Source organism: Tigriopus californicus, chromosome 10, assembly GCF_007210705.1.
Source record: "Tigriopus californicus strain San Diego chromosome 10, Tcal_SD_v2.1, whole genome shotgun sequence".
Lineage (NCBI taxonomy): Eukaryota > Metazoa > Arthropoda > Copepoda > Harpacticoida > Harpacticidae > Tigriopus > Tigriopus californicus.
Genome location: NC_081449.1, coordinates 4488548 through 4502457, shown reverse-complemented (window position 1 = coordinate 4502457; position 13910 = coordinate 4488548). Strand labels below are relative to the sequence as shown.

General features: G+C 43.1%; 2 protein-coding genes and 1 long non-coding RNA gene across 3 annotated transcripts; 2 read left to right on the top strand and 1 right to left on the bottom strand.

The window, feature by feature from the left end:
* Positions 1 to 1221: 1221 nt before the first annotated feature.
* Positions 1222 to 8973, bottom strand: LOC131888535 (uncharacterized). The gene is made up of 2 exons (XR_009374119.1): positions 8364 to 8973; positions 1222 to 6646 (listed from the first exon to the last, which is right to left on the bottom strand). It is a non-coding gene; the product is annotated as an uncharacterized LOC131888535 (long non-coding RNA).
* On the top strand, positions 8959 to 12212 carry LOC131888524 (kelch-like protein diablo; the record flags this gene model as incomplete). The annotated part of the gene is given in 10 exon segments (XM_059237403.1): positions 8959 to 9491; positions 9560 to 9758; positions 9828 to 9977; positions 10048 to 10206; positions 10273 to 10483; positions 10570 to 10897; positions 10971 to 11111; positions 11177 to 11274; positions 11369 to 11472; positions 11549 to 12212. Coding segments are annotated over 10 exon segments (1911 nt in total). The 3' UTR covers positions 11741 to 12212.
* Positions 12213 to 12393: 181 nt separating this feature from the next.
* Positions 12394 to 13752, top strand: LOC131888530 (uncharacterized). Its single transcript, XM_059237408.1, has 3 exons — positions 12394 to 12609; positions 12671 to 12889; positions 13163 to 13752. Exons 1-3 carry the CDS (start codon positions 12394 to 12396, stop codon positions 13529 to 13531), a joined length of 804 nt encoding a protein of 267 aa, XP_059093391.1. The 3' UTR covers positions 13532 to 13752.
* The last annotated feature ends 158 nt before the right edge of the window (positions 13753 to 13910 follow it).

Here is a 13910-nt window from a genome sequence, read left to right as displayed (position 1 = left end):
ATAATTGCAATTGGCAAAATTTCCAAAAAAAATGAGTCCCGTACTTTTATAAGCATTTTGGAATTGAGTCAACATTTCCGTTCTTCTTCATGAGAGACAAATTCCAAATGCTTATTTCATTTTAATAAAACAACAGGATCAAAGATTGTGCCCTGTCAAAACTTGCTGCCTAACTCCTTGCAGAATGAACTGGTTAGTCCTCCATGTCTCATTCATTCAATAACCTGTTCTGCCTTGTGTTTTGAGAGAGTATAACTTTAGATCCAATTGTGTATTGCAATGACCTCGACACAATCTCACTTGAAAAAAAAATGCAATGCGTTCCCTCCCTTCCAAATTGTTAGTTTTTGACCAGAGTTCCATCCATATTGCAGAGGTTGATAGCTCAATGGGAAACCCAATCTCGTGAAAACTGACTTGAATATTTTTCATGTTATTTCAATATGACACAAAAGGATTGAACATGGCACCGTGCAATAGCTCTCAATTAAATATTTATACTGTTTAACAATGAAACACATTAACAGTACTTGATATCATTCCAACAACCTAACTATCTTTGATTTTGCTTAAAGTTTCATTGACAGTTCTTTGGCAAAGATTTGCTTTATGGGATTGTCGCAAATTTGGCGACAGGAGTCGTAACCACAGATAACCACAACAATATGAAGTTATCTATGGTCGTAACCCCGCGAGTCGCAGGGAAAGGTTGAGTGGCGTGAACTCAAGGCAGTTTTTCCACATGCCTGTATCATAAAAATGCAAGAGTTACGAAATTGGCGATGTTGTCAAACTTGCATCTGGAATTTTATCTTTGGACTGTTCGTGGACCTTTTCAAGTACTAATCGCTCTTAGCGGGCTTTGTCTCACTACTTCATAAAAAATGGATTTTGAAACAAAGTACAAAATATTTGCAAGTGGTATCTCGCCACAAAACTTGAAAATCAAAACGTTTTCCCCATATTTCTAATTTTTGGAATGGGCTCCAAGCATAAACACTCCAAATTGGTAATTCTATCCATGGAACTGATAGCTATCCGTTCCATGTTCTATCTTATCAGCACACGAAGCTTTGGAAAAAAACCGAAAGGTCAGACCCAATTTTTGTCGCGCAATCTTAGAGTACGAATCTCAAAATATGGAGGCTCTGACTGGATGTGTTTCTGTTGTCAGAGTTTAAACTTGGTCAGAGTAGTCACCCCTCGGTCTCATCATCCCAGTCAGCGTTGCCAAAACATTTTTATTAAGGTCAAGACTTAGAAAAATGGCTACATTTGAAACTCAATCGGCACGGAACACTTCTATGGGCTAGGACATCTCATCTCGATTTATGTGTGTCATGATTGAAGACACACACGCCAAGTCGCTTGAACTAAAACTAAGCCCAAACCGATGCTCAACCTCTCGTGACCGCGCAATAGCTACTTTTGAGCTCGAATTAGGCCTCCAATGGCGATGGTGACCTGGCAACACTACTAGCAGGTCCGCACTCCTCATTCGGGTTTTGACGTCATGCTCCGAAATCTCGAACGTCTTCCTTCTCCAGCTTCTGCTCCCGCTCCCGATCCGTACTGGCTCAAACCTGGGGATCCGTGTCGTGCTCTCTAGCCCATGATCCCGCGTTTCGTTCTGCTCGTCCTGCTCCTCACCGACCGTCGGTCTGGGCCTGGACATTCAATGCTCTCGGGCCGGCCAAGGCCGAATAGACTCGAACAGGCTCGTACGATCCGAGAGACACACACAGACACCGATTGTCATAGAGAAGGAGCCACAAATTCTACACACTTCACAGTCGCCATATTGAGTGAAAGTACGCTGTTTGTCTCGTGAGAGGGTAAGAAGATCGACTTAATTCATTTGATGATAATTCATCCATGGCTTGCCAGATGAGTCCATGACATAGCTAGTAGGAGGTTAACCACGATTGGTAGGATTCATAGTAGTGAATCTAGGTGGAAGGGTTAGACTTCAACGTTTGGCTTGATGTACTCTACCAATGTTAGGTTTACTTAGGTCTTGAAAAAGGTTTAATGCCCAGGAAGGCCGAAAGAACCTAGGTGGTGGTCAAGAGCCTCAGCCTCGCGGTCGGAAGTCGTTTTGAGGACTGGTCGATTTCCGCCCCGAACTCTTAACCTTTCCTCAAAAATGAATTGGGTGACGGCCTAGGCCCAGTTTGGGTGTCTTGTCTTGTTTGTGCATTGGATGAATGAGATGGAGAACGTGAGTTGGCTTGTGAGCGATGTTAGGGCCATCGTCGAATTCCTTTCGGATGACGATTTCGAAGACATTTTGCATTTTGGCCCTCGTGCATCTTAAAGATGTCTGAACATCAGATATCGGAGGATCATTTTTTTTTGTTATGTAAACTAGATGGTTACGTTATATTACATCATAGTTGTGTTACCTTAACAAGATGGGTCGGAAGCCAGTTCTCTGTGGAATCATTTCGAGCCTTCCATCGAGGAAAGGTTGGATGCTGGATGGAACTGCGTAGTTTCCCGGTTGAAATCTGACTTGCTGTAGTACATTGTGGGCCAAAGAGATAGACTGGGTCAAATGATCGTCCGGTTAGGCCGCAAAAAGTCGTCGTCGACTTGATAAGACAACCCGAGAGTAGAAGTTGCTCACGTGTGAGATCGGTTAAACGTTCTTCTTGTGTGTCATAAAATGTCTCTTGTTTTTGTTCCCGCCTCAGAATGGCATACGTTTTTGTTTGAACTGAAAGATATTGACCTGGCTCGACTACGAACTGAAACTGTGCCAAGAAACTCGACGTTAGGAAACCTTGATGTAACCAAGGGAGTTAGTTAGAAGAGTTTACATGAACACGATCTTGATTTCTCGAGTAGGTTATCGTTGCAATTGTATCCAGGCATGGCATTTGGCAAAACTTCGTTTCCTCCAATTACGTCGATCTTTTTTGCTTAGGTTCTTCGATGAAACTTTTTGTTTTTTGGCGGTTTGAGAAAGCTCACAAATTTCGACAAGCCCCAGGGGGTCTTGTGTTCGGTCGGTTTGATTTCGTATTAGTTGGATACTCGACTTCGAGCTGAATACACGTTCGATATCGTTGGGGCTGGGGCTTGTCAACCTTAACCGGTTTCCAAATATGAGGCTGAAAGGTAGAGTGGTTCTATGTTTATTCAATGTGCTTTTTGATCTTGGCTCTCTCCAACCTCAGGTTATGCAAGTATGCGTTGTAGCCGAGCCTGGGCGTTTTTCTTTTAGTTGTCGAATCATTTTATGTAAGGAGAGAGTGAAATGTAATGGATAACGAGGCCTTATTTGTAGGGAGAGTCATTTGCGGGTGGAATACTTTGACATGCGTTGATCTCTTTCAGACATTCCATTGGATCCAAACCCAATTTCGGTTTGTTCTCTTCCCGTGTTTGCATTCGACGACGATCATACGACCAAAAAGTGCGAGAAGATGCTTAAACGCAATAAACAATCGTTAATGATATCAAATAGTGATATGAGTGCTAATCTCCTGAACATGGGGAACTGCAAGAGGGTGGGTGGCATCGACGCCACCATCTCCGTTACGCTGGGGGAGGAGCCCACACCGTGCTCCTGATGTTGCCCACTCCAGTTGGGAAGTCCCAGAGGTGCGTGTTTGATCCGAGCCATTATTGTAGACGAAAGATCCTTCGTTCGCTAACATCAGATTTGGATTATTATTTTTTCTTGTGCATCAAATTTGTTCCATTGATTACTTATTGATATTCCAGGGCACTGGAGTGGGGGAATATGCGAATCCCTCTGACCCTGCGAGCCAATTGTTGGAAGCCGGAATCGGGAAGATCGTCACCGCCAACGGCGACGACGACCCTTCTTCGCCTACGGCCAACATCCATCCAACCCTGCGCTTGAGGTTCTACCCATCATCTTCTTCAATCACGTGTTCGCCGTGTGCCGGGCCCAAGACCATCCCTCCGTGGGATGCCATCTTGTGGCAAGGCCGCTTGTACGTGAATATGACCGCTCAACAGCTGAGCGAAGGCTCCAAGGAGGCATTCGTGTCCATGTTGGAGTACGCCGAGGAAACCCTCAAATGCAGTGACGTCATCATCTGCTTGAGCGGTGGAAACGTGGCTAAGAGTATGATCAAGAACTTCTTGTTTCTTGGGTTCCAACCATTGACTCCAGGGCATGAGTTGCTTCCTCCCATGATGAATGATAACATGGTAAGTTTGGTTCAAGTAATTACTCAAGTAGTACTTTACTTTGTTACATATTGTGTAGTCAATCTGGATTTGGTCTTTCTCTTTTCAGGTCTGCTTCGTCTATAACATCTGAACCCCACACCCTTGAACGGAGTAAAAGATTGATGAGAATTTGTCCTAAAATTTGATTCAAAATTTAGATGCATGTAACAACACCCTTTGCTGATAATTTGACCATGATTGAACGAGTGCCGTGACGACAAGAAAAAAAACCTTGAAAAATCTCCCAAAAAAAACTTAAAAATCCTTGAAAAAACGCATAAAAAACACTTCCTCATGACTTCAGAGTTTCCATTCATTTGAACCTTCTACTGGTATTTTTCCATCACTCTGCACAAACTTGAACGTGTTGAGTCACCATTGTTATTCCACCTTACTTTAGTTCTCAACTACACGTGTCAAAGTCGCGTTTACCTCCTATTACTCTGATAAGTTCAATCATTTCCCTACTTTACGAACCCTCCCTTGACAAAAGAATCATTTCCCAAGATTTGCGTGGAAGATCCAAACTTCTATCGTCAGATATTTGTCAGTTAATCGAAATAAAGAACTATCTAGTACACCATCTTTTTAGTTTCTTCTCTAACATGCTAAATCTATACAAGTCGATTGTTCAGCCACATCTTCAATATGCTTTACACATTTGAGCTCCAATAAGTTAGGCAGGTTCGCAAAAGGTTGAGCTAGTCCAAAGATGTTTCACTTGGAACATCACAGGAATGAGAGAGCTCTCGTATTGGGAGAGAGTAAAAAAGTTGGGACTGTACAGTGTTCAGAGAAGGTACGAAAGGTATCTGATACTGTACGTCTTCAAAAGCATCCATGAGCTTTGTCCCAACCCAGGATTTAGGGTCAATTCTAGTGACCGTAGAGGCTAAGCGTGCGTTTTGAGAGCACCTTCAAGTCCTCGAGAATCCGGGCTAGTTAAAACAATGAAGTCCACTTCTCTTCTTTCTCGGGCTCCTTCATTGTTTAATTTGCTTCTCTTTCATATTCGTAGGGAATACGTAGGCCTTGTTGATCCGGTAGCATCTTTCAAGTCAGACTTGGACAAATTTTTAGATAGCATACCACATCAACCCTACTTTCAAGGACTGGCCCGGTCTGCCAACTCAAATTCGTTGGTAGACCAAATATCATATAAAGATTGAACGGTAACAAATAGACGAATTATAACCTTTCATTTTAATAGTACTGGGGATTAAATTTCCTGTAGCGGTTAGAAAAACTCAAAAAAATCCATATGAAGCATTGAAAATCATGGTTATCAAGCACTCCCAAGGACAATTGAGAAGATAGACCCGCGAAATTGTTAATTTATCCGAGTGACACGAAACGTGATATTCATTTACGCCTAGGCCTATGAGGTGGATTACGGCAACACTGACGAAAAGGTCTGCGTTTTGTTCGTGTTTGCTCCGTTTGTGGGTCTCATTTTGGAATACACATTCTTTCTTGGACCGAGAGGGTGGCTAAAGTCGTACTTGTTCATAGGTGCATAACAACAGAGAATTGAGCCTTGCCTTTTCAAGCATTGGAAGCAAACAGTGCTGGCTACTAAGTTAAGCTGGTATACGTTGAAAGAATGACAAAATGTCATGGGGAATTAGGCAACTCAATTGAAACATCGGCGAGTCACGCGGCGATTACTTCCTGCTTCTGGATCAAGTTGTTATTTAAAAGCTTTCACAAAGCCAAAATATTCGAAGAAATTATGAAAGGGTGGGCATTCACAGTTGAGAAATGAGAGAGCGACACCTTGGAATATTAGATTGAGTTCGGTCTTTATGTTGAAAATTTCGTGCTATCTTATATTTCAGGAGTTTATGGATCAAGTTTACACTAACCAATATAATGGATATACTTTTTTCTTTTCATGACGGATCTTACCCATAAGCCGATCAAATTTATGCAAGGAACATAAATATAAGCCATCAAGAGAGCTCGGAAAAAAGGTAAAGAAATCACAATGAAAGTAATAAAATGTGAAATTTCCAAAAAGAGCTAGTCATTTTTGACATACTTATGAAAACATAGCAATGTCATGGCAATCACACAAGACATAATTTTGATAAGTGCGTCCAAGGTTTTCATACATAACTACATAAATATATTGATTGAGGGTGCTATTGCAAGTTTTTGTCTCAGCAGTTGTTTGGGGTAAAAAACGTCAAAATGCTTTATTTACAATCGAGATAACTTGGACAACTATGGTACAAATGTGAGTCATTGACAGTATGTCCAATTTCTGAGTAAAAGCCCCTAACACAACCCCTTACCAAGCAACTGCTCTCCACTATTATGCTTCATAAAACGGGTTTGAGCAAGTTGTCCGATTGCACTTTTAGGGAATGAAATATTGACAGGGTTATGATCGGGCTCAAGTTGCAATTTTCATCCATGTGGTGGAAACACTTAACTGAAACAGAAGAAAGATGCCTTTGTTCAGGCTGACCTCAAGTGGTATCAAAATATAAAGGTGCAACAATTTTGCCCACATTCTAGGACATTGTTGGGAGATTTTTTTTACGGACTTCCTTACCACTACTGGGATTGGAATCCCAGCAGTTCAAGACGATAAGATTATTCATTTTACTTGACTTTTATTTACTTATATTATTTGATCAACCAACAAATTGGAGTTGGCTGATCTGGCTAATCCTTGAATATAAGATTGATCAGGAATTTTAGTCAAAAACTTGACCTAGTCTGACTTATATCCTGATACTGGATCAATGCCTACATAAGCCCTACGAATATTGAAACTAAACTCTGAATGTCTCATGATTGTGTTGGAATTTGTGTTACATTTTGTCGTACTTTTGAGAAGCATTGTTAAGCAAGTGCAATCAATTGAATGTGTGATTTGCTTTGCTTTGCTAACGTCTGCATCTTTTTCGTTTGATTTATTATGTGTGTTACGCCAAAAAAGTATGCTCTTTGATATTACATTGCTCTTTGTATGTGTATATTTGTAAGATTCAAGAGAAAATACAGGAAATCAAGATTAATGAATACTTCATGGGAATAATTCATTTTGCCTAAAGTAGGATTTAACGAAATGTTAATGTCCCTTGACCCTTAGTGTCAGTTGACCTGAAAACATGCTCATTCAGTACAATCCTGTTGTCCTGTTGAGCTTAACCATTCCAATCCTTTGCGTGTGATGGATATTTTTAAGTTGGTGACTTGAAATAAACACAAATAAAAGAAATTTTACATTTAACATGCATTCTATTAATTTGACATTTAAAAATTGCAGAATAGTGTAGCATTAGAACAATGTTTTGCCTAGAAAATTGACTTGGACTAGCCATATTGCAAATCAATTCTTGTTGTCATCTTGATATCCTGAAAATCAGAAAAAGATAATGAGGTCTGTGTTTTGCTTGAGTGCTAGATAAACATAGTCAATGAAACAAGTATCCCAAAATGTTTCCGGCAACTACCATTAGGTCATTAATGTAATAGACAGAGAAATTGATTTTACTTCAGGAATACTGTGATCATGATAAGATACTGTCAGCATCTAGCTTTTTGGGTTTACGTCTTAAAAAATCAACTCCTTCAAGAGCATGCAAATTCAAAGGTTATGGGTCAGCAAAAGCTTGTTTTCACCACAACCTGGGCAAGAGGTACAGTGAGCAGGAAGAATACAAAATAATTAGAAAATGCAAAGGAAAACCAACAAGTTTGAATTATGAAGAAAGAAGGGGCAAGAAAAAGGATGGAAAACAGAAAGTATGTCAGCAACAAACCATTTATTTCAATATGAGTTTGTTTAGTATCTTCGAGATGAGATAAGGTTTCAGGACTTGGAGTATATTAATAGCTCTATGATCTTATTTGGTGCATCAAGTGGTTTAATGTGATTGAGGGGCGGATAATTGGAATTAAAGAGAAAAAAGATCAGGCTACATTGGTTAAGAATTATGGTAACGCACATAACAATCCTTGAGTTTGCTAATTATAATAATATTAAAAAGTTCTCTAAATGAGGTGAACATTTGTAGTTAGGTTCATCACTGCCTTATGTCAGTGGAAACAACGTTTGAAATCAACCCAGAATTATCAAAACCTTGGGAAAGTCCCCCAACCCCCCAATAAAATAATCTTAAAAAAATGTAAGGTATTACCCTTTTTTCCTAGTTCTGGTAATTCACCCCTGAACGTGATCTGTATTCCGATATCCGAAGCACAACTCCTATGGATTGATCCTTTTGGGTCACCTGCCTCTGTGGACACCCTGTGTTTGGCTATGCCCAGCCAGCTGTTGCCATAGGCCTACCTTCCTTCTTTCCTGGTTTCCCTGGTCACACGCTGGCCGGCCAACCCAAGAAACAGCCTCGTTCTCCGTCCTCCCTGGACTGTGGAGTGCTGGCTGTGCTCTGTCTCTTTCGTTGTGGACAGGGTCTCTGGATGGATGAAGCCGAGTCGTGTCGTCACTCGTGTGGCTCGTCCAGTCTGTTCTTTGGTCCGTCCGAACCTCTGTCTGACTTTTTTGAGTGAGTGAGTGTAGCTGATTGAAACGGACTCCTACTGCTCAGACAGGCTCAGAGCCCCTCCTCCTCCTCCTCTTTCTACGCCCCCCGGGCGTGCTAATCTTGCGAATGGAGTGGGCCTGAAACCGCCATCGTGAAGTCCACGGCCCGCACGACCTTGCTGACCGCTGAGGTCCCGCCCTCATCCGCCTTGGCCAGTGGCTCGTCGTCGTCCCCGTCTTCTTCTTCGTCTTCGTCGCGTTCGGTGGTGCCCTTGCTTTCCGACTGTTTTCCATTCTTGAACATCCTGGATCTGGCCAATCACCATCTCCACGGGGGCCATAACCCGCCCCCGGTCCAGCCCTTGGCTCACCCCCCGCCGGCTCAGTTGTTGAGCCCGCCTTTGGGCCCTAATCCCAATAATGGGGCGGGACCGTCGCATCACCATCACGGCATGAACGCGTTGGGACCGCCGTTGGGTGGTGCGCCCGCCTTGTTGGCCGGATTGGTGGGGGTGTCGGATATGTCGGGCCCGCATTTGGCCAATCCACATCACGGACACGATCTGATGTCCTCGTGTGGCGTAGTGGGCGGTAGCTCGAGCTTGATAAGCGGGGCCAATGGCGGTGGGCTGGATGGACGTCCGGCTTCACCCGCCCGTTTAGCTTATTCCTCCGAGAAACACACTCGCTCGGCCTTCAATGAACTGCACGCTATCCGGAAACACAACGATTTGTGCGATGTGGTGATTCACGTGGGTAATCGCAAGATTTACGCTCATAAGTAAGTCGGCCCAGATCATGGGACAGGTCAGCCTATATATGTTAAACGGATCCTGATCGGGGTTTCAGAGTCATCCTGGCCGCTTGTTCGCCGTACTTTCGGGCCATGTTCACGGGCGAATTAGCCGAGTCGCGGCAAACCGAGGTGACGATTCGTGATGTGGAGGAAACGGCCATGGAGATCCTCGTGGACTTTTGTTATTCGGCTAAGATTGTCGTGGAGGAGGCCAATGTTCAGACGCTCTTGCCCGCCGCTTGTCTCTTGCAGGTAACAAAGAGGGATTTATTCATGAATGCCAGATTAAGGTATGATGATCTGATGCTTTTTATCGAACAGCTCCAAGAGATCCAAGATGTTTGTTGCGTGTTTTTGAAACGCCAGCTCGACCCTTCGAACTGTCTGGGCATCCGAGCCTTTGCTGATACGCACGCTTGCCGCGAGCTTTTACGGGTGGCCGATAAATTCACTTATCACAACTTCCAAGAAGTGAGTCGCCCTTATCTTCCAATATTAGTTGCCCGAGATCGAAGATAATCTATCGTTGTTGTTTTTTTAGGTTATCGAGCATGAAGAGTTCTTGCTCTTGCCTCTGTCTCAGCTAATTGAGATTTGTTCCAGTGATGAGCTCAATGTCAGAACCGAAGAGCAAGTCTATCAAGCCATCATGACCTGGGTTAAATACAATATTGTCGAAAGAAGACAACACTTGCCTGTGGTGAGTTGAGCTAGGTCATCTCATTCATGGCTCGGAGGAGGATGGAACTAATTTGGTTTTCCCTAGATTCTCCAACACGTTCGGCTACCATTGCTATCGCCCAAGTTTTTGGTGGGCACCGTGGGAGCGGATGTACTCATCAAGTCTGATGAAGCATGTCGAGATCTGGTGGACGAAGCCAAGAATTATCTCCTCCTTCCTCAAGAGCGACCTCACATGCAAGGCCCGAGGACTCGACCTCGAAAACCCACTCGCCGAGGCGAGGTTCTTTTTGCTGGTATGACTGTCGATTCTTCGGATTCCTTCGAAGTCTGCCATACTTCTTTAGCACAAAATAGGGTGACTTTCGATTGCAATTTTCAGTGGGAGGTTGGTGCAGTGGCGATGCCATTGCCTCGGTGGAGCGGTACGATCCTCAATCTGGAGATTGGAAGATGGTCGCTGCCATGTCCAAGCGAAGGTGTGGTGTGGGTGTTGCCGTATTGAATGACCTTCTCTACGCCGTGGGAGGGCACGATGGCCAGTCTTATCTAAACTCCATAGAGAGGTACGATCCTCAAACCAATCAATGGTCAGCTGATGTGGCTCCCACCTCGTCCTGTCGAACGTCCGTGGGCGTGGCCGTCCTAGACGGATATCTCTATGCTGTGGGAGGTCAAGATGGCGTGTCCTGTTTGAATCATGTCGAAAGGTGAGCTTCAGAAGAGAGCAAAGAAGTTTTGAAGAGGAATAAACTCAATGGCAATGTTTGGTCATGCTTTTAGGTACGACCCCAAGGAAAATAAGTGGAATAAAGTGGCATCCATGATGACCAGACGCTTAGGCGTGGCCGTAGCTGTGCTCAATGGCTATCTTTATGCAATTGGAGGCTCCGACGGGCAATGTCCTCTAAACACGGTCGAAAGGTGCGAGGCCTCTATTAATGTTCATTTCAAACCTATAAGTGCCTTCTTACAACCCATGGTTTCAGGTACGATCCCCGGAAGAATACTTGGACAGCTATGGCTCCCATGTCCACGCGGAGGAAACATCTGGGCTGTGCCGTTTTTAATAATATGATCTATGCCGGTAAGATAACCTTCTTTTCATACACTTGACACTGATTTGTATTTCGAGAGTTTCCGCGACGATTTTTCTTGACTCCAATCGCCTTTTTTTACAGTTGGTGGCAGGGATGACACCACAGAATTGTCATCGGCCGAGCGCTATAATCCCTCAACGAACACGTGGAGTCCAATTGTGGCTATGATGTCACGAAGAAGTGGGGTAGGTTGAATGAAATGGTTCTCGGAAGCACAATATTTAAAATAATAATAATGCCCTTTTGTTTTGTGCTACATAGGTGGGCTTGGCTGTAGTCAATGGTCAATTATACGCTGTGGGTGGCTTTGACGGAACCACTTACCTGAAGACCATCGAAGTGTTCGATCAGGATGCCAATAACTGGAAGCTCTGTGGGTCCATGAATTACAGGAGATTAGGTGGAGGCGTCGGAGTGGTCCGAATGCCTCACACGGATTCTCATTTCTGGTAGAGAAATCTCTTTGGGCCGTTTGTGAGGCATCGGGCCTACGGATCGACTGCAACATTATCTCACACTCATTAACTGTCATAGTCTCAATAAGATAGTTTTAAGCCATACACCACGTGGAATCGAGAAAGAAATCGGTTCTTTCGATCCCTCCATCCATCATTTATTCATCCCACCCTCCCCCCAAACCACCAGCAAATAAACCCCAACGAATATTGCTTCAAAGGAAAAAAAAGCGGACATGAATAATCTCCCACTTTGTGGAAACCTAATTGTCATTCAGCTATTCATCAAGTACCACCAAATCGCCATACTTTGCTTATTTCTAGATTATGAATTACTTAGGTACCGTACATGATTCAAGTACCCCAACTATCTCAATTATGATATCCCTATATGTGTCCATGATTCCAAACTCCACGATTGATGCCAGGAGAGGACGTTAAAAGAGATCTTAATAAAAGAATATTACCTACTCGCATGAGACTCTTATCCATTATTCATCTCCTTCGGTTCTACATTTCAGATTCATCCCTTCTGCAATATTATGCTCGAGTGAGTACACCATGAATTGTTTGACCTCGAGATTATACGTTATCTAGATAACTAGTGAAGAACAGCCGAACATACTCTCTTTTCAAGAAGCATTTGAAACCATGGCTCAAAAGGAACCCGGTCAAATTTTGTTAATTGGGGCTGGTTTACCCCGCACTGGAACTTCGAGTTTGAAGATCGCATTTGAGAAATTATTGGGAGGACAATGCTACCACATGACATCGTTCATCATGGAGGGAACGGATTTTGATCAAAAACACTGGACCAAGGCCCTCCGTGGTCAAACTAATTCCCAGGATTGGATCCAATTTTTCCAAGTAATTCCAACCTTTCGCAATTGAATGCCAACCTTCTCACCAGACAGAGTCTATGTTTTAGAAACGAGATTGCATCAGTTGCGTGGATTTCCCTCCGGCATATTTCTTCAAGGAGATCGTTCGAGCTTTTCCCGACGCCAAAGTGGTCTTGTCCACCCGGAATCCGGACACTTGGCACGAATCAGTCGAGGAGTCCGTAATGCGCACCCAAAGGATTCTCCGAAGCTTCCCCGCTTCTTTAGTGGTGGCCCAAAAACCAGGCATGACGGAGAGTCTGAATGTGAGAATTGAAAATTATGTTTTAAAAATTTTTCTCGGAATTCAGGAGATATGCATATAGTTGCAGCAGAAAAGGGGCTTTCTTATTTCTTTAAGCATTCATTTTTTTCCAAAATTAGAGCTTGATACGTTCAAAAGATTGGGCCAGATTCATGAACTCAGGAAAAAGGGTCAAATTAGGTTATTATGACTGCATGTAACAGTTATAAAAGTTATGTATTTCTAAAAGCCTGTGATTTAGATTATTAACTCTAAATCATATTGCCCTTTCCAGACGGCCTATGCACTCTCAACCACCCCGCCCCAAGGTTTCGCTCACAGCTTGTTCAGTTCAATCGAGGCTGGAAAATCCGAGTCCAAGCGGTTCTATGACGATTGGATCTCGGAGGTGAAGCAAGTGGTGCCCAAAGGTCAATTATTGGAATTTGAAGTGAAGCAAGGTTGGGAGCCTTTGTGTCAATTCTTGGGGCTGCCTGTGCCAGACCAGCCATTTCCAAGAGCGAATGACCGCCAAACCATGGCCAAGACCATCAATAAGTTAAGGTTCATCGGCTGGAGCATGGTTCTTGGCGCACCATTAGTTTTGGGGATTTTTGTTTATGGAGGCATTTACTTATACCATCATTATAATCAAACTGTCTAAAAATGAGGGGGGGGAGTATTATCTTTATAACAGAACCCAGATGGAGAGAGTTTTGTAAGTACTATATCCACCTTGATCTAAATCATAGGGCGAGAAATTGAACTATTTCAAAACTACTCCTCAAGTTGCTATTTTTGTACTCAAGAGCAAAATTTACGTTGTTGTCTTCCTTACAATTCTATAAAGTTTCCTATTTGCAAAAAATAAACTTTTCAGATCCAGGTTTTTTGATCGCTTTCCAAGTGGAGGAGACCCTCCATAGAACAGATAGCTTCCCAAATGAGCAGTGCATTAGCCTTTCCTCAATAAAAGAAACGGATTTAAGTCACAATTACTTTGGCTAAAATTGCATGACCATTCCTCAAAAAAAAAAATGCAA